The following is a 27,265-nucleotide window of genomic DNA, read 5'->3' as shown; positions in this document are numbered from 1 at the left end:
GCACATCTGTGGCTTACAAAAGATATTAAGATCATTACCTAGAACAATATTTTCAAACTTTTTAATCATGCAGCCCATTGATAAAAATTTTGGGGCATGTCTTCACCAGTGTACCCAACCATTCATTGGTTCATTACATACATATTCTATACTAATATATTCAAAATAAAGCATACATAATAAATTTAAAATTTTTAAGGCTGATACATAAATATACTTAGAAGTTATAATCTTTTCCTAACTCAGTGTCTTTGCACCACCCAATTTGGCAGCTGATCTATAAAAAAGGAAATGCTGAAGAAAGTTACCCCCTTGTTTATTAGTACACATAGGAAGCAAAAAGAAAAACTAGTGCTAAGGATTGCCAAATCAGAAATTTATTTTCCTTCCATCCTTTCATTTAAAAGAATTCCTCAAGTAGACCTGAGGTTTGGTTCAGAATATTTTGGAATTAGATTTAGTGCAGTTTCTTGTTGGGGAGAAGCGAGAGGTGAACTAAATCTGTTCTCTTTTTGCGTGTGAGCTCTGGGGTTCAATGCAGAGTCATGGTGTCTTCCCAAGCCAGGCAGGCAGTGACTGTGGGAGAGAGACTGGGTAGAACTCAAAAGAATGCAATGGAACCAGAGTGCTACTGGTTTCTCCAAGTCAGAGAGAGATGGGTGCAGCTAACACTCTGTGGGATTTTACAGCTTTCACAGTTCTATAAATTATGGTCGATTAACTATGGGTTTTAGCCCCAAAGGGGTATTTTCCATCTTACTCTCCGTAAGATGGAAACTATCTTTTATCAACTAACTGCAGATACATCAGCTGTTCAGAACTGTGGGTAAGAGTTTCAGAGTGCAAGGACAGGTGACACAAATGTCCAGAGTCTTATTGTCTAATTCCTAATCCTAAATATTTGGCAAACTATCTGTCCTTGATAAGTCCTAAGCAAATTTGAGGCTCAGCCCACCTCCTACTTCCTGAATTCGTAAATGTCTGTGTCAGAGATAACTTGTCACTGGCCTGCCACTAATTGTTATCCTTCTCTACTTCCCAGAAAGACGAAAATGCTGCGATTTCTTGAGCCCTCTTGATGGTCAGACATTGAAGGATACTGGTTGAAATTAGGCTGATTAGCCTTACTGTAAACATTCCAGCCGTGTTGACAGCCTCTCCATGAACTTGAACCAGTAGCCATTTTACATGGAGAACCATGATTGCTTTAAATGATCCATACTGAGACCCAACTATATAGATGAAAATCAGTTTGTCAGTTATGAATAGAAACAAATTAAAGTGCAGGAATTATTAGCCTATTTGTGATTACTTAACACATGTTCTCATTACCTAGGGATACCTTAGTATTTGGGCATCAGGTGGAAAGTGTCACTTGAGATGAAAACAAATCAAAGGGAGACATCACTGCCATCTTGCCTTCACTTCTCAACCTCCATCTTTGGCTAAACAACAAACCAGACTGTGGGTGACCATCTAAGAATCTACTTTTCACTCCATTACCTGTGGATTTGGGGGAGGGAAATCTGTTATTTTAGACACTGATTTGAAGGAAAATGCAGCAAGCAATACTCTGGTTTTGCATGTAACAAGAATATTTCGCAAGCAGTACCTCTTCTATATAGTTTGGGATCAATTTTCCCTAAGCAATGTCACTGTTTCCCAGTGGCCCCAGTAGGCCTCTGTTGTCTTAGAGGCCAGTACATTTCCATGGAAGGACCTGGGACTTTCTTCTAGTAAAATCTACACTTATGTTGTGTACAGCCAAGCAGGATGGATGAGTACAACAGAGAAAGTAGCATTCAGCAGCCAGCAGAGGAAAGAAGGTTAGCAAGGAGATGGGGGCACCTGCCCCAGGTCAGAGCCGAGACAGTGTTCCTCGGTCACTTCTCTGCCTTGCCAGAGTCATGCTGTTGAGCAACTCTGAGATTCCTGTTTCTTTTTTTTCCCTGAAATAAAGCATTCATAGCTGGGAGCAGTTCTTGAAGTGAGAGTTCAGAAGAAATGAACCTATTAGTCTACAGCAACAAATGATTTCACTTGGGCAGCTATAAAAGGGAGAGAGAAGGTGTTAGACCTTACTAGAAAGAAGGAAAGAAGTTGGGAGAGGTGTTCTTTCTGGCATCTCCTGAGAGGGCCTGTGTTACTGTATTACTTGTGAAACATTCGACAAGGGCTTATTGATTATCGACTGCATGCAAGCAAGGGGCTTCTGGAAAATGCTCTAACTTACTGTCCAGGGTTACTTGCAGATGTAGGCAATTAAATATTTTATCCCAAGGAAATGGCATTAGCACATTTTCTTTTGTATTAGATTATCACACTAGAGATTAGAAAGTCTGTTTATAAATTTAAATTTTTTGAAAGAAAGTGAAAATAGGTTAAAAGAAAAAAGCCACAGAAGGAAAAGACAGTTGGATCAGGAATACGAAGAGCTGAGAGGTTATTAAAAGAAGGAAAATGATGGTAAAAGTTCTCAATGAAGAGGGTGTCCGGTTAGAGGAGTCATGGTTAGAGGAGTCACGTTTCTGTAGAAAGCTTACAGTCAGCACTAGGGGGAGAACTCGTAAGGGAGGGTGGATACAAAATACTGTATTTTATCTCATTTAAGACCCGTTAAATGTAAGATACACCAACGCCTTATGTTCCACTAAGAGGAAAAAACACTGCAAATCATAATTGCACATTATAATTATCTTTGAACACCGAGTTCAGAGATTTTAAAATTTGAAAAAATGCGCATCTTAGAATAATAAAATAGAGTAATTAAAAAAATAACTTCCAAAGTCAAATAATTATGATACATGAAAAATAGCTTGAAATTTTCTTTACTTTTTAAAAAGTATACTTATGATCATCTCAATTTATCCTAACTCCAAACAAATATTAATATTCCCATTTTACAGACAAAGAGGTTGAAACGTGGACAGGTGAAGTCTGTGGCAGATGTGGGATTATAATCCAGGCCTCTTGACTCCATACCTAGTCCTCATTATTTGTTGTAGTTGTGTTCTGTGAAGTCACTGTGAATGCTGAATTAGCGAATTACAGAAGCATTATTCCTCGAATTACAGAAGCATTATTCCTCGGAAGAATACAAAGCTATGGGCCGGCCCTGTGGCTTGGTGGTTAAGTGCGCGCGCTGCGATGCTGGCGGCCCGGGTTCGGATCCCGGGTGCGCATCGAGGCACCACTTCTCCATCCATCCTGGGGCCGAGTCCCACATACAGCGACCTGGAAGGGTGTGCAGCTATGACATACAACTATCCACTGGGGCTTTGGGGGGAAAAAATAAAATAAATAAAATCTTTAAAAAAAAAAAACAAAGCTAGGTTCCTGGGAGCCTCGGGTCACAACATTTTCATCAACTGATCAGAACATAACCTTGTTTTATGTGTGTTTTTGTTTAAACAGACCTTATTTAATGTACAGTGTTGGTTGATTAACATTGAATTCACGGCCAACAGCACTGTAACTCATGCCTGAAGGAAGTTTATCTAACGCGTGTTTTCTCTTTAAGGCACATCACAGCCTTCTTGCTCTTAGGAACACTAGACAGCACTTCAGCTCGACATTTGGGGTCCCTTTTAAACAGCAAAATTACCAACAATAATGTGGCACGAAATAGACCCTGAAAAGAACACTTGTTATAGTCTGAGAGCTGAGATAAGCAGGCAGAGCGTTACCTCATTCAACCTCAGCTGGGAGTGTTTGTATCAGGCAACTCAGATTTTTCAGTGATCTGCACAAGTCCTCAAATGGCCGCCAGAGCACCAGGAATGTTGATTTGACCATTACAGGTACATTTTAGCAAGTAGGTCAATTTGCAAATACAGAATCTGCAAATAATGAGGATCATTTGTACTAACTCGAGGCTGCAAACTAGAGAACTAACCTTGGATTATGCACTTCTGATCCTGTTTGTCCACAGCTGTCATTTTCTAAGTAAGAAGATTAAAAAAAGATAAATCAATAATGTCAGTTTTTGGATAACTAATTTTGCAAGAACAAAAAGCCCTTGCAGTAAATGCAGGGTAGATGTGCTAGTACACTACCTCCAGTGCTCCGACCACCCTCCAAATTCGCGTATGTCCAGGAGTGCCTGTGGGAAAATGCTCAGGTCGGCTTCTGGTTCTGAGAAGTATATTAACATGGGGGTTCTAATGTAGGAGAATGAAGAGAGTAAATATATTCTGAGTAAAAAGTTAGAGCAAGTGATAGAACAGAGAGGAATAAAGGATTGAGTTCTTTTCCTTAGAATATAGTAGAAATCATCACAACTCTTGCCATAGCTGTAAGTGCAACTGAGGGAGACAGAACAATGGGAGGTAAAGAGAAGGGAGTTGGAGTCACACCTGGGTTTGGATTTCTGCTCCTCCTACTTGCTTGCTGTGGTTTTTGGCAAATCGCTTCACCATTCTGAGCTTCAGTTTCCTTTTTCTGTAAAGTGAGGTTATTAATACTAGAGGAATGTTGAAAATATTAAATTCATTAAGCAGCAACTGAGTGCTACCAGGTCTTCCAGTAAGCACTCAATAAATAGCAGCTTTAAGAAGCAGAGAGGAGGGGCTGACCCCGTGGTGTAGCGGTTGAGTGCGCGCGCTCTGCTGCTGGCGGCTCGGGTTCGGATCCCAGGCGTGCACCAAGGCACCGCTTGTTGGGCCATGCTGTGGCGGTGTCCCATATAAAGTGGAGGAAGATGGGCACGGATGTTTAGCCCAGGGCCAATCTTCCTCAGCAAAAAGAGGAGGATTGGCATGGATGTTAGCTCAGGGCTGATCTTCCTCACAAAAAAAAAAAGAAACAGGGAAACTGTTCTGTGCCTAGTAATATAGGAATCTTAAGTGGTTTTCTTAGATTATAAGTGGTGTTCTGACCTTGTGAAGAAGTCGACGTTCCGTTAGTTACCCAGCTTAGGAACCTCACATCTGTCCATGATGCCTCTCTCTCCCCTACTTCAGGGGAATGTCCTCTCCTCTGGGTTCCGCCTCTTACATATACATCAGTTTGGGTTCCTCCTCTCTCCCCACTGCTTTCATCTGGGCCTGCCTCACAACATGGACTGTTGCAGTAGCCACTCTACTCCCCTCCCAAACTCCAGGCTCTCCCCGCTGAAAAGCCCCAGATCACCCACTGCTGAGAAGCCTCTAAAGGCTTCACATGGTCTGTGGAGTAAATTTCAGCACCCTCAGTGTGGCACGTGAGGTTCTCCAGTGCCTGAATCTTTTCCTGTCCATGTTTGGAGACTGGACCCTCAGTTTCCACCATACACCAAGTGTTCCAACTCCTCTGGGCAGTTTGTGATTCCTGAGCAGCCGTACACATGTTTGTGGTCTTCCCTTACTCCTGCTGTTCCTTCCAAACTAAGAACATACGCTCCTTTTCCCCACTTGAGAAACTCCTACTCATCCTTCAGTACCCAGTTCAGGCAACATTCTCCTCTGTAAAAAACCCTTTGCCCAGTTCCCAGGGAGAAATAAGCACTTTCCGTAGCGCATCATGCATACTTCTGTTAAAGTAGGTATTAGGGGACGTTTTTACTCTTTGTGTGTCTGTCTCTTCTGGTGTCCTGACATGAGGAGAGACAGGCCCTGTGAAGTCGTTGAGGGGAAAGACTAGGTCAAAGTCCTCTTTGTGTCCCCAATTCCTAGCCCAGTGTCAGGCATATTGTAGCATCTACACATGTCAGATGAACGGAGGCAGGACATTGTCATTATCAAAAGCATAACCCTGCATCTGTAGGCTAAGACTTAAAGCTCATCGTTTATTTCTAGATATTTACAATTCAGGAGCTTATACTTTACAGAGATGATATGAATAGGACACTTAAAGATGATATAAGCGCACAGATGGCATGGTCGTCAGGACAGTAAATAATTTCAATCTCCCTATAAAATTATATACAGTATATTTTGAGATAAATGTTTTGAGTCTTTAAAAACAATTATATAGCAAGGTAGATTTAATAATGCTTGAGGAAGAAGAGAAACTCTGATCAAGATTTTAATGCAGTGATCTGCAGTGAAAATTACGTTCTCGAGACCCAAAGCACCCTTAATATGGGCAAAAACAAAATCAGAGCACTTTCCTTAGAAGAACTTAACAGTCGCTCAGACAATACAGCAGCCAAGTCAGCAGAGTCAAGTGGCCTCTATGAGGAATTCACTAGACTCCTAGTTGGAAAATAATGTGAGCTTATATTAGGCAGTATTTACTGGGTGCCTTCTGCTTTACATGTATTGTTTCAATTAATCCTTGCAATAACCGCATGCAGTAGGTAATTATCCCTGTTTTACAGATGAGATAACAGAGGCTAGGAGAGGTTCAGTAACTTGCCCAGGATCACACAATTCATAATGCCAGAGTCAGTACATTAAGAAAAAAAAAGTAGTACCCAAGAATTACTTTAGAACCAATTCCAAAGCCTTTTTGTCAGTTAACTGTTATGTACTAGTATTATTTTGGAATGTGTTGAAGACCCTGTCTGTGTGGATTTAACGAATTTACTGTGACCATGACAAAAACAAGCCATCGAGGCTGGGGGGCGTCTTTGTTCTTGAGATGAGCACATTCATCTACATGTCTGTCTTAGATACCCGATGGACTATTTGTAACCACATTCCTCTCAGTTTTTACTTTCTTGACACAAAAGATCTTCCCTAATTTGCTTTTTTCCTCCCAGGTATTTTACTCTTTCCAGGATTGTCTGATATGCATTTTTAAATGCTGTTACATAGAGGGGGGAAAATTATAAATATCAATATCACAATAGGTACTAGTGACATTTGAGGACATCTTTGTGTCCTCTTCTCCCTTTAATAGACATTTCTCCAGTTTTTGGTGCCTCATTTATTTTCTCCTTAAGCCTGCTAGATGCATCTGACTTTTCTTTTGCAGAATGCCTAAGTGAATAAATGAAACTTGCCCAGTGGGTCTGAGGGGGCAGCTTCTTCATCAGCAAGAGAGACTTGCTTAAAATTCAGAGTTTGCACGACGAGGCAATTAGATGTGAAGGCCTCGGGGGCATAATTGGCTCCTTGAGGATCCTGCTGGTCTTGTTGCTGCTGTAAGCCCTGACTTCACTCTCTTGCCTTGGAGGCCAAGGAGCAATGTCCGGGCTGGACTACAAGAACCTTGAATGAAGCCCGGCCCCTTTTCCCCATCTGTGAGGGCCCCATGTCCTCACTGGGAGGGACACCCACAGGGTGTCCACAGCACTGCATGGTAACAGAACGGAGGGGAAGAGGTCGGGGGTTTTCCCAGATTCCCTTTTCAGTGCCCTGTGCTTCTCCCGGGCAGGCAGCATGGTGTAGTTGTGGGTCAGGATAATACGTTTCCTTCCCCTTTCGTCCCCACTTTAATAGACACAACTATCTCCACTTCCAGACTGACGGATTTTTTTTTTAACCGAAAATATTTCACTGGATTCTCCAGCTTCCCTGTGTAAATCTAGGCAGCTCTGTCAAGAGCGCCTGTCAGGAGTGATGTTCTGTAACAGCAGGGGCACACCCTGGCTCTGGGCTGGACAGGGGCCTAGAGGCCTCCGCCTTGTAGGGTCAGGGCTGGGAGTTCATCAGGAAGGGGCCGGAGGGAGGGGGTTACTCAGAGGGCCCAGGGCATTGGCTATTGCAGGTTTTTACCAGTTGGCTCAGTTGGCTAAATACAAGCCTTGTCTTCAGTCTCCCTGGCCTTCTGGCTTGGGCCTGGATATCAACGTCCAGGACCCACTTACCTTGAAAAGAGCCCCCTACAGCCAGGAAATGCACATGAAATTCTGTGTTCTTCCAACATGTTTGAATCAGCTGGCCTTGCTCATAGCTGAGCACTGCTGCCTAAATATTGGGGGTGTAGAGAAAGGGAGAGTCGGCCTCCAAGCCCTTCCAGGGATATACAAGCAACGCTGAAGCTAATATATAGCAAAGGAAGGGGAGACACAGTTACACAGACATTCTTCAAACCATTTTAAATTATTATAATACATGCTCACTGTAGAAATTTTTTACAACTGGTTTTTACAAGGATGATAAAGATAATAATAACTACCCTAATCCTGCTACTAAAACATAATGATTGTTAATTATTAACACTTTGGTTTATTTCTTTCCAATCTCTTCTCTATATACATAATTATTTTTAACATGATTGAGGTCATACTGAATATTCAGTTTTATAAGCATTTTTGTGCTTCATTTAAACATTTTTTCATAAACATCTTAATGACTGTAAAATATGGGTAAAGGATCAAAAGAAGTTTCGTTCAAATCCTAATGTCTATGAGTATATACAAATTTTACTAAAAATTCCCAACTAAATGCAGAGTCATACCTTGCTCGTGTCACTTGGCAAAGCAGTGACATATGTACAGTTGTGTTTGATTCTAACCGCAGACTGTGGAGGGCACAGGCTGCTCTTGGGGTCCTCATACTCAGCCCCGTGCAGAAGAGGCTTCGACACAGGTGTGAGTGGAGTCCCAAAGTCCACACAGTGAAAAACTCGAACTCAACTGCAAACCTGCATCCTGTGTCCATTAGCTTCTCGAGCCTTCTCCTAGTTATGCCCATTGCCAGAAAATTCATTCTCACTCACTATGGCACCAGTAAAGTAGTTAGACTTTAAAAAATTAATAGACTGGTGAGATTAGAGGTACTTGACAGGTTTTATTAAACTTCGGTTAATAAAAGGCCTGCTTCACACTGATACACATATGCCTTCCTTGGGTTGACTTCTGTGGTTGTTCAGCAAATGCTTCTTCAATTTGAAGACTATATTCAAATGAGTCTTCAAGAGTGGCCTGTGACACGGGTCTGTAAGACACAGGTCTGTAAGGATGGTTATTTAAGAAAATTCTTTTTTGTCAAGAAGAAAAATTTCCTAACCTACTTCTGCTTCCAGTCATTCAAATTCTTCAAAAGGATGTTGGTGTAGTTTTTGATATGTTATGTTACAACGTGATATCACCTAAAAACCCAAAGCTGTTAGCAGTGGATAAAGATGGTAACTTCTGTTTGCTATCTTAAAAAAAAAAAAAAAAATGAGAAAAACAAAAGTGAAGAAAGCTCAGGGGTGATACTTAAAATTGGGGCTTAGGTTAAATATTTATTATTTTCTTTCATGTGACAAAAACATCTTAGGAAAACACACAGCTAAGACAGACAGTGGCAATAATTCACATAAATTAGGTTATTAACTAAACTACCAGGACCTTTAAAAGCAATTAGTTAATATTCCTGAAAGGGCTCGTATATAATTCTTAAGACACAGGAATTATTTATGTGATGGTACAAAAAATGTCAGGCTCTATGTTGGGTTAATATCTGTTCAGTTTTATTGTAATTATTCAATGATTCTTTAAGACTAAGCCTCAAAAATAAATAGTGCAACGGTTAATGAAATACATAATAACCAAATCTCAATTGGACCAGACCAATTGAGTTTCTTGAGAGGAGGGAGAAAGAATTAGGACCCTTACAGTAAGAATTGTGTGGCCAGGTATATTTGTGTTGGGAAGCAAGTCTAAATTGCATGGAATTCCTTCTTACTGAAGAACTAGGAGTAAATCTGTCATTAAAAATTAGTATTACATTACTGATTAAAAACTAGTGAAACATGAGTTTTCAGTACTTTCATTTTAAAAAGCATTGTTGGGTGCTAATGTTACAACTTGGGTCAAAGACATGTCTCTTCTGTGAGTTGTTCATTGATCATTATTGTTGACCCAAATTCATCTTAGATTAAGTTTGACTTGAAAGTTTTCAGTGAATTGTGCTGAGCCTAAAAATTCACCCCAAACCAGAGCATCTGTTCTATATTTACAAACTGAAATAACTACGGATGTCAAATGAAAGAAGAGTCTATTTCCTTTAGGAAATGTCTTTTTTTTTTAGAAGTTTACATCAAAAATCTTTTTAAACCTTTAAGTTTTTTATTTTCTTGTCACAGGTTAGCTAATGTGTAATTATTGCGATTTCTTCCACCCAGTGCCCTGCCAGACTGTTTTAGATTACTTGAAGACTGTGCTGCAACACCACAACCAACTCATGATCCCACAGCCAGCTGACCAGCCGACCGAGGTAGGTCTCTAGTAAGTAAAAAGATAAATGTTCCCTTAGGAATTTCCTTACGATGAAGCCTGTTGATAGCTCACTCATGTATACCAGAACAGATTGGCTAGCAAAATGCATTTTTGACTCTCTGAGGCTTGAGGGTCTATTACTTGTGAGTATTTATACAGTGGAGGAAGACCATGTATGTCGAAGGTTGTGCATCATGAAGATGCAACTCTATACTCTGAGGGCAACAAAAGAGACAGTTTAAATAGTGTGGGCAAGTCCTCCACCATTCTTTTGGCACAGAGGGACCTGAAATGGGAGACACCAACCTGTCATTCCCTCAGGCAGAGCCAGTGTTCCAGAATACCCCTTGCCCTGGGGCATCTCCCACACTGAGTGAGATTCTTAAGTGTTTACACAGGTGTTTTCCAGACATTAGGGCCCCTGAACGTGAGCACTTTCTTCCTCTGGATCTCAATGGTAGAAACCATAGGCGCTTCCAATGTGAAGGAGAAGTGGTTTGTTTTGATGGAGTGGTGTATCTGTTAAAACATGGTACAGTTTTACAGGATTTTCAAGGCTCAGTTTTGAGTATATGTTATTTTCATCTTATGGACTTTAGAACCTAAATCTAGTAGACTAAGCAACTGCACTGTACCTTACTGGCGTTATAAATGTCTTAGATTGATAACAGTAGATAATGCTCTATTTACGTAGTTCAGTTTTCTTCACTTGGCAAGCTGGGTTGTTCGTGCTGGTTATGATAGAATGTTGACTCTCATCTTGTCGCACATCCATTGACATTCCCTGTGTCTAGTTAAAATCACCTTAAAATTCCATCCTCGTGCTTAGATTTAGTAGATCCAGCGGCACATTTGTTGACTTGTTTACACCCTGATCCCATGCCTCTGCTCAAGAAATACAAGGACACACTTCTTTCCAGTTCTCTGCACATAAAAGAGACCAGAGGATGAAAAACGTGGAGTCAGTCTAGTGCGGATTGAAACTGTCCCCTCCGGGGTGACACCTCCAGGGGTGGCCTGAGACTTGTTTGGCGGTGGCTCCCTTTCCCTGTAATTGAGAGGAGCTATTTCAAAGATCTTCTCCTTTTCCTCCAGCCCCCAGCCTAACCCTAGTCCCATTACCCTCCCTCTTGAGTTCAGCAGAAAAGTAAGAGATGCCAAGTTGAACTCAATCCACTGAATTCCGCCACACTCATTCCTACCTTCCTGCGTCCCCACCCCCCAGGAAGCAGTGCCCCTCCGCCTTGCTGTTGCTGACAGGTCCACACCTGTTCTTGCACCTGGCGCTGCCCTCCGCCTTCTAGGACTTTGTGCCATTAGTTATTCCTTGTATTGTGCGCTGATTTCTCCCGTTCTTGGGTCATTAGCCAGCCCAGGTAGTCTAGTAGTTAAGATTCCCAGGTTTGTTTCCCGGTCAGGGAACCACACTACCCGTCTGTCGGTTGTCATACTGTGGCAGCTGCTTGTTGCCGTGACGCTGAAAGCTATGCCACCAGTATTTCAAATACAGCAGGGCCACCCGTGGTGGGCAGGTTTCAGTGGAGCTTCCAGACTAAGACAGACCAGGAAGAAGGACCTGGCCAGCCACTTCTGAAAAAAATTGGCCATGAAAACACTATGAATAGCAGCGGAGCATTGTCTGATACAGCACTGGAAGGGGAGAGGATGGTGCAAACAGACAGGGCAGGGCTCCACTCTGCTGTCCACAGGGTCTCTGGGAGTCGGAATCGACTCAGTGGCGCTAACAATTGGGTCTTTCTCCTGAGTATCAAACACACTCAAGTCTTCCCACTCTGAAAATAAGCCCTCTTTTGATTCTTCCTCCCTCCCTGCATTATGGTCTTTTCTTTCTCCTTCCATCACCCAAAGCATCCTGTATCGGCACTTTCATTCTACACCACGACCCATCTCGCTCCTTGAAGGTTAGGCCCAGGCCACATCCCCGTTAGCATGCCCAGTGCCTATCATGGAAGGCACTTGCCAAATGGTGACCTCATTTTTTTCATTATTAAACACTTGAAGGACTGGTCTATATCTGTTATCTTCACTCTCTTGATTTCCATTTGCTCTTTCACCCCTGTAACCCGGCTCCACCTCCACTAGTCAGAATGCCCGGCAAGAGGGCTCCGGTGCTTTCCCGGTTGTCCAGTCCAAGGGCCCATTTTCCGGCCCTCGTCATCCCCAGGACCTCACCCCTCCTCCCTGCTCTCTCTTTCTCTTGGTCTTAGTGTCAGGACTCTCTTCTGGTTCCCTGTCCTTTTCTTATGCTTTCCAAAGTTTTCTATCCTCTGTTCTCCAGAGATTCATCCTTCATCTCCTTCTCTGGTCAGTTATGTTCTCTCTCTGAACACCAGCTGCGTGTAGACTAACAAGTCCCAAATCTAGATCTAGACCGCCGTCCCCAGGGCTCAACTCTAGACAGTGGCGTGTCCTACTGCCTGACCAGCAGTGGAGTGCTGACAATGATGGGTAATAAAAGTTTAAATAGTCCTATCCAGAGGAAGTGTAGACATTTCCCTTATTTTTATGTTTTTCTAGAATTCTGATTGCATATGCTCTTCAATTAGCCACCAACAGGTTATTAAACTCTGGCCTATTGTTGAGTCACTTTGAAAAAAACAAGGTGAACAGTGCTCATTTAATATCTTCACAGACTCATAATCAAAAGGAAGACACAGGTGTACACTAACTTTTGAGTAAGTTCTCAACTAGTCTTATGAGCAGTGTGCTCTGTGAGCAGAGAATGGGTGTGGCAATCAGGGAGAGCTTCTTGGAGGAAGTGCTTTTCAGAGGTTCTTTTTGTATACGTAATAGAAATGTCAATCTCATGATGCCTCTGAATGCCTATCCTCACTCCTGTTTTCTCTTCAGTAAAGGCAGCACCAACCCCGGGCAGAAATGTCTGCAGGGTCACTGACTCTTTTCCTCTTCCTCATTCCTGACATCCACTGAGTTTACAGCCGTGTTGAATAGTCTCTCCTCTCTCTAGTTCACCTGTATCACGTTTCACCTGGACTGTGGCAGATTTTTTCTTCTCCATTCTCCACACTGGAAAGTTATTTTTCTAAAATACGGATCCAAAATAGACGTCACATGCTTAAAATCCTTTGCTCTCTAGAATAGGATCAACATTTCTTAACTTGACATTTCTATTATGTATACAAAAAGAACCTCTGAAAAGCACTTCCTCCAAGAAGCTCTCCCTGATTGCCACACCCATTCTCTGCTCACAGAGCACACTGCTCATAAGACTAGTTGAGAACTTACTCAAAAGTTAGTGTACACCTGTGTCTTCCTTTTGATTATGAGTCTGTGAAGATATTAAATGAGCACTGTTCATCTTGTTTTTTTCAAAGTGACTCAACAATAGGCCAGAGTTTAATAACCTGTTGGTGGCTAATTGAAGAGCATATGCAATCAGAATTCTAGAAAAACATAAAAATAAGGGAAATGTCTACACTTCCTCTGGATAGGACTATTTAAACTTTTATGACCCATCATCGTCATTATTACTATACTATTTTTATTGTCACTTCAGGCATATGAGCATTTTCTTATTAGTATTATTTATCACATTTTATTACTATTAACTATGCTAAAACAGTCTGATAAATCTCATCCAAGACACAGCATTCTGAGTTGTTTTGGGCTGTAAATTACTTTTCTCTCTTTCTTTTCCTGTTTTTGAAGAAAATTACCTCCCAGTGGTATTTCTACATTGTTATGAGAGCTGCTTGCTACATTTTAGAAGAGCTGTTGAGCTCTTCTGTATGAGTGGATTTTTTTAAGAGTGAAAGCTCCTTCCTTCGATTGTCAGTTCCCTCAGGTCAGGTACCTCCCATCTTGAAGTAGACTCAGCTCTGATTTTAGGGGTGAACTCTGAATTCAGGGATAGGTTCTTGGCTCTGCCTTTTGACTTGTGAGACTGGGAAGGGATTTAACCTCCTTGCCCAAACAGCTATGGGAATCCTCGCCTGCCAGGGGAGCTCGCACACCTGAGGGAAAGCTGTTTTTAAAACTTGTACAGCATTAAATAAATAAAAGGTTTAAAAACTAGCTGCACACTCTCCTTTTCTAAGGCTGACAAGTCTACAGGGACCATAACTGAGAGGATGATTTTAAATTAAGGATGGTGGAAGTCCTCTGTCCCCAGTAGTTCTTTTTAATGGCTCCTTGTCTTTGTTGTTCTCCTTAAAGTTTTTAACTTTGCCAATTTATATTCATCAGAAGCTCTTCAAATGTCCCAGTGCCACAGTGCTTAAAAAAAAAAAGTATGAACTCTTCATTGCTTCATTGTAGCCATCATTCTTAGTGTCTGCTTTGTGCCAGCCACTTTAGTGTTTATTGCAACAGTCATTCGACAAGTGCTTCTTACACCTACTGTATGTCAGGCACTGGTCTCAGCCCTGGAAGCAGGTAAAAATCCCAACCCTCTTGGGCTTATCTTCAGGTGAGGAGATTGGTGGATTCCTCACCACAAACCTGCAAGTTGGGGTTATCATCCTTGTTCTGATAGAAGAGAGATGAAGTTTATGAAAGTTAAGTCACCTGCCCGAGGCCTGCCCCAGAGCCCAGCTCTGTAATTGCTCTAGTACCACGGGTCTGTGAGGGGCAAAGAAGCCAGGGGTACAGGGTGCACGGAGCTGGCCTCAGGCTGCTCATAAATGGTGACAGTTACTAGTAAGCTTCCTCCACAGAAATACTTCTCACACACTTCGGGGTCTGAGGCAGCCAGCCTTGGATCCCACCTGCCCCAGGCACCACCTGGCCGCCTGAGGGGTGAGGGATCAACAGTCAGAACCTTGTAACCCCTTCCCCCCGTGCATGGGAAGCACTGGAATTCTCTCCCTTGCCATCTGCCTCCTCCCAGCCGTTACCCCCTGTTCCTTATCTTTGTGAAGGACACCACCATTTCACCTGGGAATCATCTTAGCTCCTCCATCTCCCACACCTGGATCCCGGAAGTGGTTGGCTAACCCCCTCCATTCTACATCTTTCATCCTCGCTTCTCTGTCAGCACTGCCGGACTCCAGTCATCCTTCCATCTCGTGCCTCCTGCCGTGAAACAGCTACCTGGGCGGAGGGAACCTCTGGAACCTGTGGGCTGCTGCCCATCTTTTGATCATCTATAGTACACAGAGCCAGGGGTTGGTTTATGCTCCCGAATACTCATCTCTTAAACCCGGGATGATTTAGTTCTTCCCGTTTTACGAACGGGGAAACTTTGGTCCAACAAGTTGAAGTAACTTGCTCAGGAAACACAACAGATAAGACCCGGAACCAAGATTCAGTTCAAACCCGAGCTGACTCTAAATTCAAAGCACAAACCGTGCACCTCAACTGCCTCCCTAAAAGGAAACAAAGTCACGTGACTGTATTGAAGGGAGCCTGAATGCCGGGGAGATGAGTTTCCATGGGTATAATCCAGGGACAATTTCATAGCCAAATCTGGCTGCCTCTCTCCTGTTGGCTCCTCTGCCAGCTGCCCATCTCGGTGCCTAACTGAACAGAGCGCTTTTTGAAATAAAACCCTATCAGACCCAAACAGTGCCAAATTTATAACCTGTAGTAAATTTGCAGAGTTGTAAAACTGAATGAGTTTTCCCTTTATTTTGTACACCTTAATTACTGGGGAAGGAGTACATTAAAACTGAGATCATGGGTTAATTAATTTGTCCTGGACTGTAGAGTTTTATGGACAACCAGAACTAAAGTAATGGTTGTGTAGGTGCAATTGACTAAACATGGCTTATAAATGTTGCAGAAATCCCCGTAATTAGTCCCTCCGCAGCTATTTAGCCTGGGAATTTTATAGCAGACATAAATTATGAAGGTGAAAAGTAAGAAAAATTTTGAGTTGACATAGTGGCATTTGCAGAAGCTGTAATTTGAGGAAACCTGTTTTGCATTATTATTAATGATTTTTTTTTTCAGTTATCACAAGTCCCCCTTTTTTTAATTCACTTTCTAATGTGGTTTCCACTGTAATGCGATGGTGATCAGGTGTTAGGTGCGTTAAACACAGGTAAAACCTTATGAAAATAGACCACCAGCATCGTTTCTAAAAGTACTCAACCGCCAACCAAAGGATGAAGGGACCTGTTTGATCACACTCTTCAAAGTCATTTTTGCATATTTTAATAGATTGAAAAGGAAAGTTACAGGTTATATTTAAATAGTGTTCCCTGTCATTGGATCTTGACACATTTTAACCTACCTGTTAAAATGCAAGTTATAAATAGCTCCTCTTTCAAAGGTGTTCATTATACCTCATTGGCTCTTGTTATAGAAAATGCAAATGTAATTTGAAAAGTGCCTGTTCTGAGTGTGAGCAATTACTTGTGCTCTTCAGTACCTGGTTCATTGTCAGCAGAGCCACTTGGTTAAAAAGCAGGTTTGCCTTTGAAATGGAGATCTCCTCGGCTTCTGGCTGGCTGGCGAAGGAGGTAATGAGAAAATATTTCGCTTTTCCAGGGAAGCAAGCAGCTGTTGAACAACTATCCTGTCTACATAACGAGCAAACAGTGGGACGAGGCTGTAAATTCTTCAAAGAAAGACGGGAGGCGGCTCCTTCGATACCTCATCAGATTTGTTTTCACGACCGATGAGCTTAAGTACTCATGCGGCCTTGGGAAAAGGAAAAGGTCAGTGCAGTCAGGAGAGACAGGTCCTGAGAGACGCCCTCTGGATCCAGTTAAAGTAACATGCCTCCGAGGTACTGCATCCTTCCGCTCAGTGTCGCCATCTGTGATCTCATTTCACCGCATTGGCTGTGGCTCCCCCGTGCAAGTGTTCAGCCTTTACTGTATTTTGGTTTTTTTCCTCTGAGACCTTATAGGCTTCATGTGGCCCATCTACTTGGTATCAAGAAATTCTTTAAAAAAATCTTCGTTTGCTTTAGCCTTGGTGTTCTCACTTAATGGCACATAAGCATCGCATAGCACCTCATGTTTCACGCTTTAAATTCAGATTTTCTTTGCTACCAGAGAAGGCCACCTCCAGAAAAACCTGGAGTGTTGGGAAATGCACAGGGGAAGGGAAGACAGGAATTAAAAAAATATTAGTAAAATGGTATATCTCATTTCCATTTGCAGCCTATTACCCACCCCCCTCCCCTGTCTAGCTACCTCCTCAAATTTATTTAGAATTAATTTTCCTTAGTGCCTAAAGTATACCTTGCCCAAACTTTATTAGTTTAAAAAGAGTTCCTGTGTTAAAGATAGTGCTTAGATAATACCGTTTCATCAATATTAGCACCTGATGATTTGCAGCTGATCCACACTACTGGCAGGCCAGGCAGAGGGTGCGGAGGAAGAGTCAAGAGGTATACGGTTGATTCGGCAGGTGCAAATAAGCACAGACTTTGACAAGTGGAAACATTATAGTGCCAACAAAAACACTGTTCACACCTGAAGAATCCATATCCAAAAGCTCAAATGTTAACCTGTAGAGTTCAATAGCAATTTTATTGAAAATTGGTTGGAAAGACTTCATACTGACTTACTCTGGACAGGGATCAAAATATTTCCTGGCAAGGCATCACAGTGAAAAACATTATCGATGATAAGGCCTTACTTATGAAAAAGGACACTCCCTCCTGGGATGCCCAAGTGATTCTGCAGACGCAGATGTAGCATTTGTTAGCACCTGAGATTCCCCAGGTCTCAGACGCAGATGTGGTATTTGTTAGCACCTGAGATTCCCCGGGCACACTCTGAGCTTCTGATTCGGCTGTTCTGGGGTGGGGGGTGGGGGAGGCATGCATTGCTGCGCATCACTGCCACCTCAGGTGATTCTGATAGAGGTGGCCCATACTTGAGAAAACCACCTAGAATGAAAACACCAGTATTAACAAGGCACAGGTGCTCCAGAGCACCCCCTGTTGGCCAGTCCTAAAATTCCACTTACTCAGAGTGACTGGATAATGGAAATTTTCAGGGTCTGTCTTGGCAGACTAGCTGTAGTTTCCTTTATTCTCCAGTATCATCAGAGCTGACGGAATTACTCACCACGAGTAACAGGAGGCAATGGTGAGCTTGAGGGCTTTCCTGAGAGCACCGTCTGTGTGTGCTCTGGGAAGTTGCCCAGAGGCTTCTAAGGGAGTCAGGATAAGGGGCCTCACAACAGTATCCCTTTCCAGAAATTCTTATTAAACGTTTTACATTTTAACTAGCAAGTCAGTGAAACTGAGGGATTAACATACATCCCAAAGCACTAAGGCCACTGCCTTCAGAATGCTCCTGGACTCACCATGACTCTGATGCAGTCCAGCCTGCCTAACCAGAATCTGCATTCTCCAGCTCATTCCTCACCTGGGGACACGACTCACAGGCTTCCACTCAACCCTTGGGTGGAGAATCCATAAGCAAGAAATGGTGATCGTCTGTTTCATGGCAGCTGGTTAGAGCATTTATATATCTGTCCCAAACGCTGAAATCCTAGGGCCTTCCTGTTAGCCAGATGGTATTCCCTTCCTAAAAGTTTAGGCCTGTGACTCCCAGGGTGAATGTCCTTGTGGTGGTGAGCAAGGTTAGAATGGCCAAGGAAGCCTCAGACCATTAGTGATGGAAAGCAGGGTGCTTCGGGGAATGGAATCAAATTCCAGGCTGACCTCTGGGAAGGTGGTTTGACCCTACAAGGCAGAGGGGCTTTGAAGATGCTTCCTATCTGTGTAATAGAATGAGCTCGACTTTTAGCTTTTAATAGTCTCTGCCACAATATTAGGGACAGTCCTGTCTCCACAGTGGATACTGAGGAGAGGGTGAGGTGAGGGGTCACAGAGCAGCACATTCTCACGGTTGCGGGGCTGCAGCATCCTCATCCATTAGCCTGAATTTCCTCTCATGGCGGAGGCCAGTGAGGCTCTCACCTCAGGCACAACGTTGAAGCTGATGCCGACGATCTCGGCGATGCCCCTGCTTCTCTGTGAAGCTAGACTCCGCCGGGATGGGCACAGTTCAGCTCATGAGATTGTTCTGATCTGGGTACTTGAAAGTGTCAGCTTCTCCTAAGGGCAAATAGGGCTGGGATTTCACAAAGAAATTTCAGACAAATCCAGCCCTACAAGCAGAACGTTTGTAGAGAGAGCAGTGCTGGAGAAGAAATGGTGTGCAAAGAATAGTCACCTTGAGGGCCCGGCCGGTGGCGTAGCAGTTAAGTTCACGTGCTCTGCTTCGGTGGCCCAGGGTTCACAGGTTTGGATCCCGGGCATGGACCAATGCACCACTTGTCAAGCCATGCTATGGCAGCGTCCCATGTAAAGTAGAGGAGGATTGGCAACGGATGTTAGCTCAGGGCTAATCTTCCTCACAAAAAAAAGAATAGTCACCTTGAACTTGCAATCATATAGGCAAAAAAACACAGTTTGACTTGGAATTTTTCCAAAATGCTCACTTCAGTTTACAGGTGTTCATATTAAAATAGCTACGTAGGAATTATGTATGTGTGTTTTCCCCCTGAGAAAACAGAGGAAGGGTTAGTTTGAGCTCAACCCAAAGAAGGCTGAGTTTGTTTCGGTGGAGTCTTAGCTCCTTTTGATATCTTTACTCTTCCAGGCGTGCTAATTGCTTTCTGGTGAAATTAAATATTTAGAGGAAATCTCATTTTAAAAAAGTTTGTTGGTACATTTATAGATATCATAGATACCATTAGAGAAATAAGTGTAGCCAATAATACATTTTAAGAATTTGGAAACCTCTTCTGAACTAAAACTTTGGCAGTTTCTCACTCATTGAGATTTTGTTATTTTATTGAACTTAATCTACAAATTGGTAATTGGTTAAGGAATACCATGCTAATGATATTTGTTATGGTTTGGGAGAAGGTTAACATTCTAAAAATGTGAGCAGATACCAACATGGGTTTTGAAATGTACTCAATAACTTTTACCAAGCATGGTGCATACCACGTCTTATAAATAAATGTACCTTTCATTTCAATAGTAAATGTTCCTTAGAAGGACAACCCTCTCCTTTATGTGATTTTTACTTTTGCACATGAGTAGAAAATGTATATGGAATAAGTTGAGTCTAAAGAATGACGTCATCATGGCATTACATTGGATTTCCCATAAAGCTTTTCTTATAGAGCGTCTGTTCAAGTTTAAGCAGCCTGTCCTCTCATCTTCTGCAAAAACCAGCTGTTTTTCTCTCTCTCTTTTTTTATTATTGTATATCTTCCCACAGAATTCATTAGGATGCACTGTACCTCCAACCCCGACTGGTGGATGCCCTCTGAGGAACAAATAAACAAAGTCTTCAGCGATGCTGTGGGTCACGCCCGGCAGGGGCGGGCAGTAGGGACTTTCCTGCACAACGGTGGCTCGTTTTATGAAGGGATCGATCACCAGGCTTCCCAAGATGAAGTCTTCAATAAAAATTCCCAGGATGGCTCTGGGGATTAGTGGACAAAATCTTTCCACTGTAGCAGCCGGTCCTCTCAAGAGTTCAAATTGTGAATGTCCTGTTACTGTCACCTTAGAGTCCAAAGCATGTCATTCTGTTAGACTTTACACATCCTAAACCTTAACTCTCTTGACCTACTGCCACAGTTCCCAAATAGAAATCCATTTTAGGGTTGTTTGGGAAATCTATGGCGCCTACAACAGACTTTTGGAATATTATATTATAAAAAGAAAAAACTGCAATTGATTTTAGATGATTACTAGCTAGACGGTGAGGGTGAAAAATATAGGTGAGCTCCTGGTCACCTGTCTGAAATCTTCAAGTAAGTTCTGCTCCCTGAGCAGAGCTGGTCCCCAGGGAGATTGGGTTAGTGTTCCTGCCCATGGGAGCAAGTAGAGACATGGAGTTATTTTGAGAGACAAGGAACAAGCATTTTCTTAATTCTAATAAGTTGTCTTTATGTTTTCCAAAGACTCAAATTCATACTTCTCAGCAGACGTAGGATAGGTGACGTCTGTCTCTACATTGACAAAGCCTACTAAAAAGAAACCAGAGAATGGAGGCCACCTCTAGTAAGCGATTAATTGGAAGTCAGCCGTATTTGTCAGTTATTTTTACCAAAAAAACATTCTACCATGTGGATCCGGAAGACACTATGTGATCTCTGGAGTTTACAAACAGTGAGTTTTCATTCTTTCAGTCAGGAAACATCCAAAGATCCAAAACTGTTTTCAAATTCTTGATTTTGTATGTTCATAGATCCACAGTTTCCATAGCCTTAACTCAGGCTTTGTTGACACAATGCCAAAGTGATGGGTTGAACAAAGAGAATTTCAGTCAGTTAGTTGTTTGGTGCACTGAGGACCCAACAAGTGGTGTGACTGATGGTATTCCCTGAACTGACCAGATGTTCTGGAATTGTGTACACACAGCTTCACGGCCGTTGTGACAACTATGCAATGGGCTTGTTTATAATTTTGCTGAAATTTGAGGGTCTTCCTGTGCTGAGTTGATCTTTAGAATTTGCGTAAAACTGTTTCACGTTGTCATTGATGAAAATGTTTCATCCCAGCTGTTGTGTGCCTCCTTCACCCCAATATTCTCTTGAACTACAAGCTCTGGCTAAGTTAACACTGTACCACTGCCATTCATTTTCCCCTGTTTAATTTGTGGAGCTCCATCTGTGAAGTTAGTAGTGATTTGGTACCATTTCTTATGAATGAATACTGTAGAGTTACTAGAATCTATTTCTGAGAGCTTCGGCTTTGGAGGCCAGGAGAGGCTTCCTTTATCACACTGATGCAGGTTACTCCATTCCGTGTGGAGCAAAGGGCTAAATGGGCAGCATTTATTGAAGGCTATTAGTGTCATCCTCAAACATAACTAAGGGTTTTAAAAATTGGTTAGGAATGTATTTAAAATATATGAGCATCCATTTATAAAGGGGGGAGTTTTGCCATTATTTGTCAAAGTAAAATAATAAATTATCCTTTATGTTCAGTAATTAGCACCAACTATTTGCACAGCCCTGGAAATAGATCCTTTAGCTTTTGTTATGGTTATTAGTTTCATCCATTGAAAAGTTTAATGTTTATAGAAATGGTGATTTGTCATATCTGTTAAATGATGTGGGGAGAACTAATACTTCAATCCTATTTTGAGCAAGTTAGCTAAAATTTGGAAGTAAAAGAGTTGATAAGGGCACATGCGATGTTTCTTATGGGAACCGTGAGGCTAATGTCTTTGGCTGTCCAAGGAAGAAAGATATTTCTTGAAGAGTTTTTAGAAGTCTACAAAGTCGGTATCTTATAAGATTCTTTGGTGACATGAAATCTTGGCCGGAAGAAAAATACCGCCATAACCTCATCTGTCTTTCCATTTTACTTTTTCTTTTTTTGCATCAGGCTTTGGTTGTCCTTACTGCTGAGTACCGTGTTCTTTTGTTCTATAGCAGCAATATTTGACCACTGCTTTAAAAAAAAACTTCCAACCCTTATCGTTTTCCTGCAAGCTTGAGATTTCTTCACATCTGAGCATCTGAGCATCATCTTGGAGCCCTGTGTTGTGCTGGTCTTCAGTGAGGGAGATGATGAAGGCTTTTCTGCACTCACTCTCCATAGCCTTCCATGGTGGCCTGCTTACAGATGAGGTGCTTGCACCACTGCTGTGAGAGAGGGTGACAGGAACCTTCAGTTTGGCTGTAATTATCACCTCAGAAGACTACGAGGGTAGGCTCCCTACCCTTTGCTCCAAAGGCACATCTGGCCTCTTTCCCCCACCCCAGTCTGGGTGAGTTTTTTCTCTACCAGCTGTTTTCCAGTACTTCACAAATTCCAGAATGTTGGAACTACATGTTGGCCATCTCTTAAACACGTGAGAAAACCAAGACCCGTAAAATGACTGACTTACTCAGCATCACACAGCCAGTGTGTGTTGCCTCTCCTGGGTCTAGGACCTACAATAGCTGCCCCCGGTCAGAGGTTCCATTACACTCTTCACTGTAGAGTCACCGTATTCCTTGGGCCTCACCCACCACCTGACCCAGGCACTGACAGCCACTTGGGCTATGACATAGCATCTGCTTAGCTATTGCGCTGTCTCCTCTCCTTGGTCCATGTCCCATGCCACCATTTGAGCTTCACCTTTAAGGTTGGTATGTTACCTGGTTCGTGGTGGTTGCCTGCATGGTCTCCTGATTTTTAAATCAGGGCTTGCAAACATTGTTCTTTTTTTTTTATTTTGGTAAGACCTTTGTGGTCTCTGTAGCAAGGTTAAAAGTTCACCACCAGGAAGATTGAATGCTGTCATTGCTCTGTCAGCCCTTCAGTTGATCTCTTTGGAGACCAAAAGATGTTGCTTATTTTCTTGATTTGATTGTCTACATCTTTGTCTGGCACTTGGACAAATTGCTCTTATGACAAGAAGCATAGACTCACATCAGCTCTTAGAATCCTTCTTGAGTCATTTTAGCATTGGTGTAAAATGGGTTGAATTAAAACAGCTCAGGATGTAGCTTCATTGGTGAGAGGGCTGACCTGACACCAAAGACTAAAGTTGCATCCTTGTCAATGCCTAAGTGTGGTCTGTAATCCACCTAATCAGAAGAGCCCATGCCTACCAACAGTGACAGTGTCTTGATGTGTCCTGTGTTTTCCCAAATTAAAATCAAATCACAAAGAGCGTGCCTACTTTTCACAGTGAACTGAAGCCCCAAGTGCAGTTTCCCTGGGCTCAGGATAACCCTTCAATGATCTGCGTTGGAGGATGTAGGCCAGGAACCTGTGGAGGGAAGCAGTTACTAAAGTCACGTTTCTCACTCTCTCTTTTGAAGGTGCGTGGTTTAGAATCTCATGGTTTAACCTCAATGTTAAATGCGTTGGAGAAAAACTGTAAACATAGGAATTTTTACTTTCCCTTTTTACTTGAAAATATTTCCTCCAGCCCTTGAACCCGACATCGCTCTCAGTGTTCCTCATTTCCACCACAGTGTTTAGCTTACTGTCACCGTTTGTGTTTCATGAGGCGTCACTAGGAATGTAGAGGATAACAATAGAGTGTCTGCAGAGAATTGCTATCATCTCCTTTGGTAGGGGAATTGAGAGGTACATGGAGCTACTACACAGCTATAGAACAAGTGAGTGATTTTACATTCTGGATTTTTCTTTGCCCTTCATCACTCATAAACACATTGACCTAAGAGATTTCTTCATCAGAATTATAAGGAGTTATTACAATATATGATTTGATCCAACTAGTTCATGTATCAGATCTCACTAGAATGGTTTTTAAGTCCAGTAACTATTCTTGTAATATCAGATGTTTTCCCAAAATCTAGACAATAATACAAACTTGGGGATCTATGGGTTCATAATTTCGACATTTTCCTGCCACTTTTATGGCTTGTCATCCTTCTCTTGCTATCAGAAAATGGATGGAGCATCGTGTAAGATGAAACACGCACTATTTTCAGAGAAACAAACATACATTGCCCTCATTTGGATTCTGTCATTCATATATGCTTTAGAATCTAAACTTAATACCCATGGACTACCTCCTTAGTTTTTTCTTAGATTTCAATCATTTTTTAAAATCTCATTCTTGGATAACTTCATTTTTAGAAAAGATTTAAACATATAACTTTTTTCACTCAGTGCTATGTCATTTTACAGTACAGATCTGTGTAATTTTTGATAGCTCTTATATAGAGATTTTTAGAAATGCAGTAGAAAATGATTTTGCACATATGGTGCAAGTCTTGCTGGTGTGTGTTTAATGTGACGACACCTGCCAAAACTGCTTGGCAAAACATGTCAAATAGAACGTTTGAGTCAGAACTCTAATGTAAATGTGTCTAAACAGCGATGTGTATCATTATGAAATATTTTTCTAAACATAATGATGGCTTCTTTCAGTGGTCTAAGTACTGAATAAAAATAACCACTTCACTTGGAATAATACAGGACAATGTCACCCAGCTGATGGCCCTCTGCAAAGTTACTTGCATTGTCAGCCAATGGCACTGGTTCTTCTATTTGTGTTACTTTTTAGAGGAGAGTGAAGAGTTGATACCAGACAACATGGAGTGCAAAAATAATAACCCATCAATACTTGCCTTCTAATTTGTAAAATTCAAAACTGTACCTGATATATTTCCACATTAGAGACCACTTTTATCCTCCACAGTATATTCAATTGCAAGAAACATTGAGAGGTCTGGACTTAGCTCTTCTAATGACCAGCTTGGTCACTTTGGCTATTGAAAGCACTAAATTACCAAATTTTTCCGGTAAAGGTGACCAGATTAATTTTCCTCATGACCATCCGTAGCTGGCTAATACAAGAGCTAGGTTTTCACTGAATCACAAGTCCCCAAATTGCAATGAAAATACATCTGCTAAAAAGACCATTCAAAAACTTGTTCATTCTCAGAATAATTGTCCCAATACAAGTGGCCAGATGGGTCTTGGCCATGTTGGAAAACTATTTAGGCCCATCCAAAACCACTAACAACAATAGTAACTATAGCGAATATTCATTGAGTTTTTGTATGCCAGGTACATTGCTACGCACTTTAATGCATCCACTCATTTTAATCCTCACAACCACCCTCTGAGGCTGTTACTGTTGTTATCCGCATTTTATTGATAAGGACACTGCACAGGGTACTCAGCTAGTAAGAGGATCACTTTGGGCTTAGTAAGCAAAATGTCTAGTTGAGTTTTCCCCAGTAGCCAAAGCAGAGTTCTCAAAGCCCGTCAAGACTTTGGAATAGATTTGTTTATGCCATCAAGGTAAAGTTGATATTTGTGTTATTAAAAACCACCTTTAAAGTATGTTCATGCTTCAGTAGGAGCATATAAACCATATATCCTCTGGGAACTGCCAAGGTCTCTGCATAAGGCTTGTCTTATGTAAGATCCTATGATGAAGAGTAGAAAAAATTTTAAAGTAGTGAATAAATTAAAATCACTAATTTGTTCACATTTATTTCATAGGTTCCTAGTACAAAAATGCAGGGATGTAAAAGCAAAACTCTGAACTCAGTGAAGTAATGTTCCTTGGGAACTCCTAGATGTTAGAAATGGCGCTGGGCCTCAGTCAGGCAATGTTCCATTCACTTTTCCTATTTGTTGTATTTGTAGCCTTAGAACTGATGAGTCTGGTTTGGAGAGGGTTTTAATTTATGATGTCACTGTGAGAACTGTTGTGAAGATTTTGTAGGAAAATACAGTGATCTGTTGATTCTTTCCTGTAGTTTTGGCTTTAACATCTCTTTGGCTGTGTTTAAGTTCAAGAGCTTGCCAAGGCCATGAGGGCCTGGCTTGTGTTTCTTGGGAACGGGACATGCCGGACCATGAGATGGGTCCTGAAGCTTTCAAGGTCACTGGTCCAGCAGGATCCTGCCCAATGTAAGCATTGCCTTTACGTCTCTCCTCTCTGGAACTTCATGTAGCAGCCTAACACGGGGGCCACTTGCCTTTACTCTTTTTTCTATGATGAACACTTGTGGCGAAACTGTGACAAATCCATTGATCTTAATATTTTTACTGTTGGAGTCTTGTTGATTCTCTATGAACAATTTCTATTTGATTGTACTGTGTAGAGTTAATACCCACTAGGGATATGTTAATAAAACTATATAAATGCATAGTGTAATATAGAATAGCAAGATTTTTTTGTGAACAATTTATATAGAAGAGTAAGTTGTTTTTTAAGTGTTAGGCACATTTCTTTTAGGAACTTAAAATGTTATAAGAGTTTTTTAAACATTCAATATTTTTAATTATAAGAAGCATTTGTTACCGAAGCCAGTTATTTCAGGTGTTCTAATTGGAGTATTGATTTTATTACCTCATATACCTCTAGAATGCCACATGTTCTGTTGGAGATAAAATTGCACAATAAATGTCAAGTCTCTGTTAAGTGTTTTAACTTGCTTTTTGCATCTTTCTCCAATTCATTGAAGAATCTTTGCTGGTTTTTTTGAAAAGAACTTTTTTTTCCCTGACACTAAGGCTTTTCTGCTTGTCTCTGAATGCCAAGAAAATTTTATGTGCTTAATACCCATGTAAAAGGTACTCATTTATGTCAGAGAACTGACCAAAAATCATGCAAAAAATTCATTTGATCTAGTGAATGAAAGGGATATCCAATGATGATCTAGGAGTAACATGTAATCCAAGAGGATTTCCATTCAGTACATTCACACATTATAAACACACATGCTTCCTACTCACAGTACCATTCTATCAGGGAGGAAAAAAACATACAGCTGCTACTCATGACCTTT

At 41.7% G+C, this 27,265-nt stretch overlaps 1 protein-coding gene across 2 annotated transcripts in view; it reads left to right on the top strand.

Annotated features, from left to right (window-relative positions):
• Positions 1 to 26,912, top strand: part of BEND4 (BEN domain containing 4) — a 37,188-nt gene extending 10,276 nt beyond the window's left edge. Inside the window, exons 4-6 of one of the 2 annotated variants that reach the window (XM_004419017.3) lie at positions 9,979 to 10,070; positions 16,547 to 16,787; positions 20,257 to 26,912. In XM_004419017.3, the coding sequence (XP_004419074.2) occupies positions 9,979 to 10,070; positions 16,547 to 16,787; positions 20,257 to 20,474 (551 nt within the window). In that variant the 3' untranslated portion in view covers positions 20,475 to 26,912. The remainder of the gene's footprint in view (positions 1 to 9,978; positions 10,071 to 16,546; positions 16,788 to 20,256) is intronic. The other variant, XM_087434254.1, reaches the window with a different exon arrangement.
• Positions 26,913 to 27,265: the final 353 nt, after the last annotated feature.

The sequence above is a fragment of the Ceratotherium simum genome, chromosome 8, assembly GCF_057802395.1.
Source record: "Ceratotherium simum simum isolate JZ-2026a chromosome 8, ASM5780239v1, whole genome shotgun sequence".
Taxonomy (NCBI): Eukaryota; Metazoa; Chordata; class Mammalia; order Perissodactyla; family Rhinocerotidae; genus Ceratotherium; species Ceratotherium simum.
Note: the sequence above shows the minus strand (reverse complement) of the source record. Positions and strands in the feature narration are given on the sequence as shown.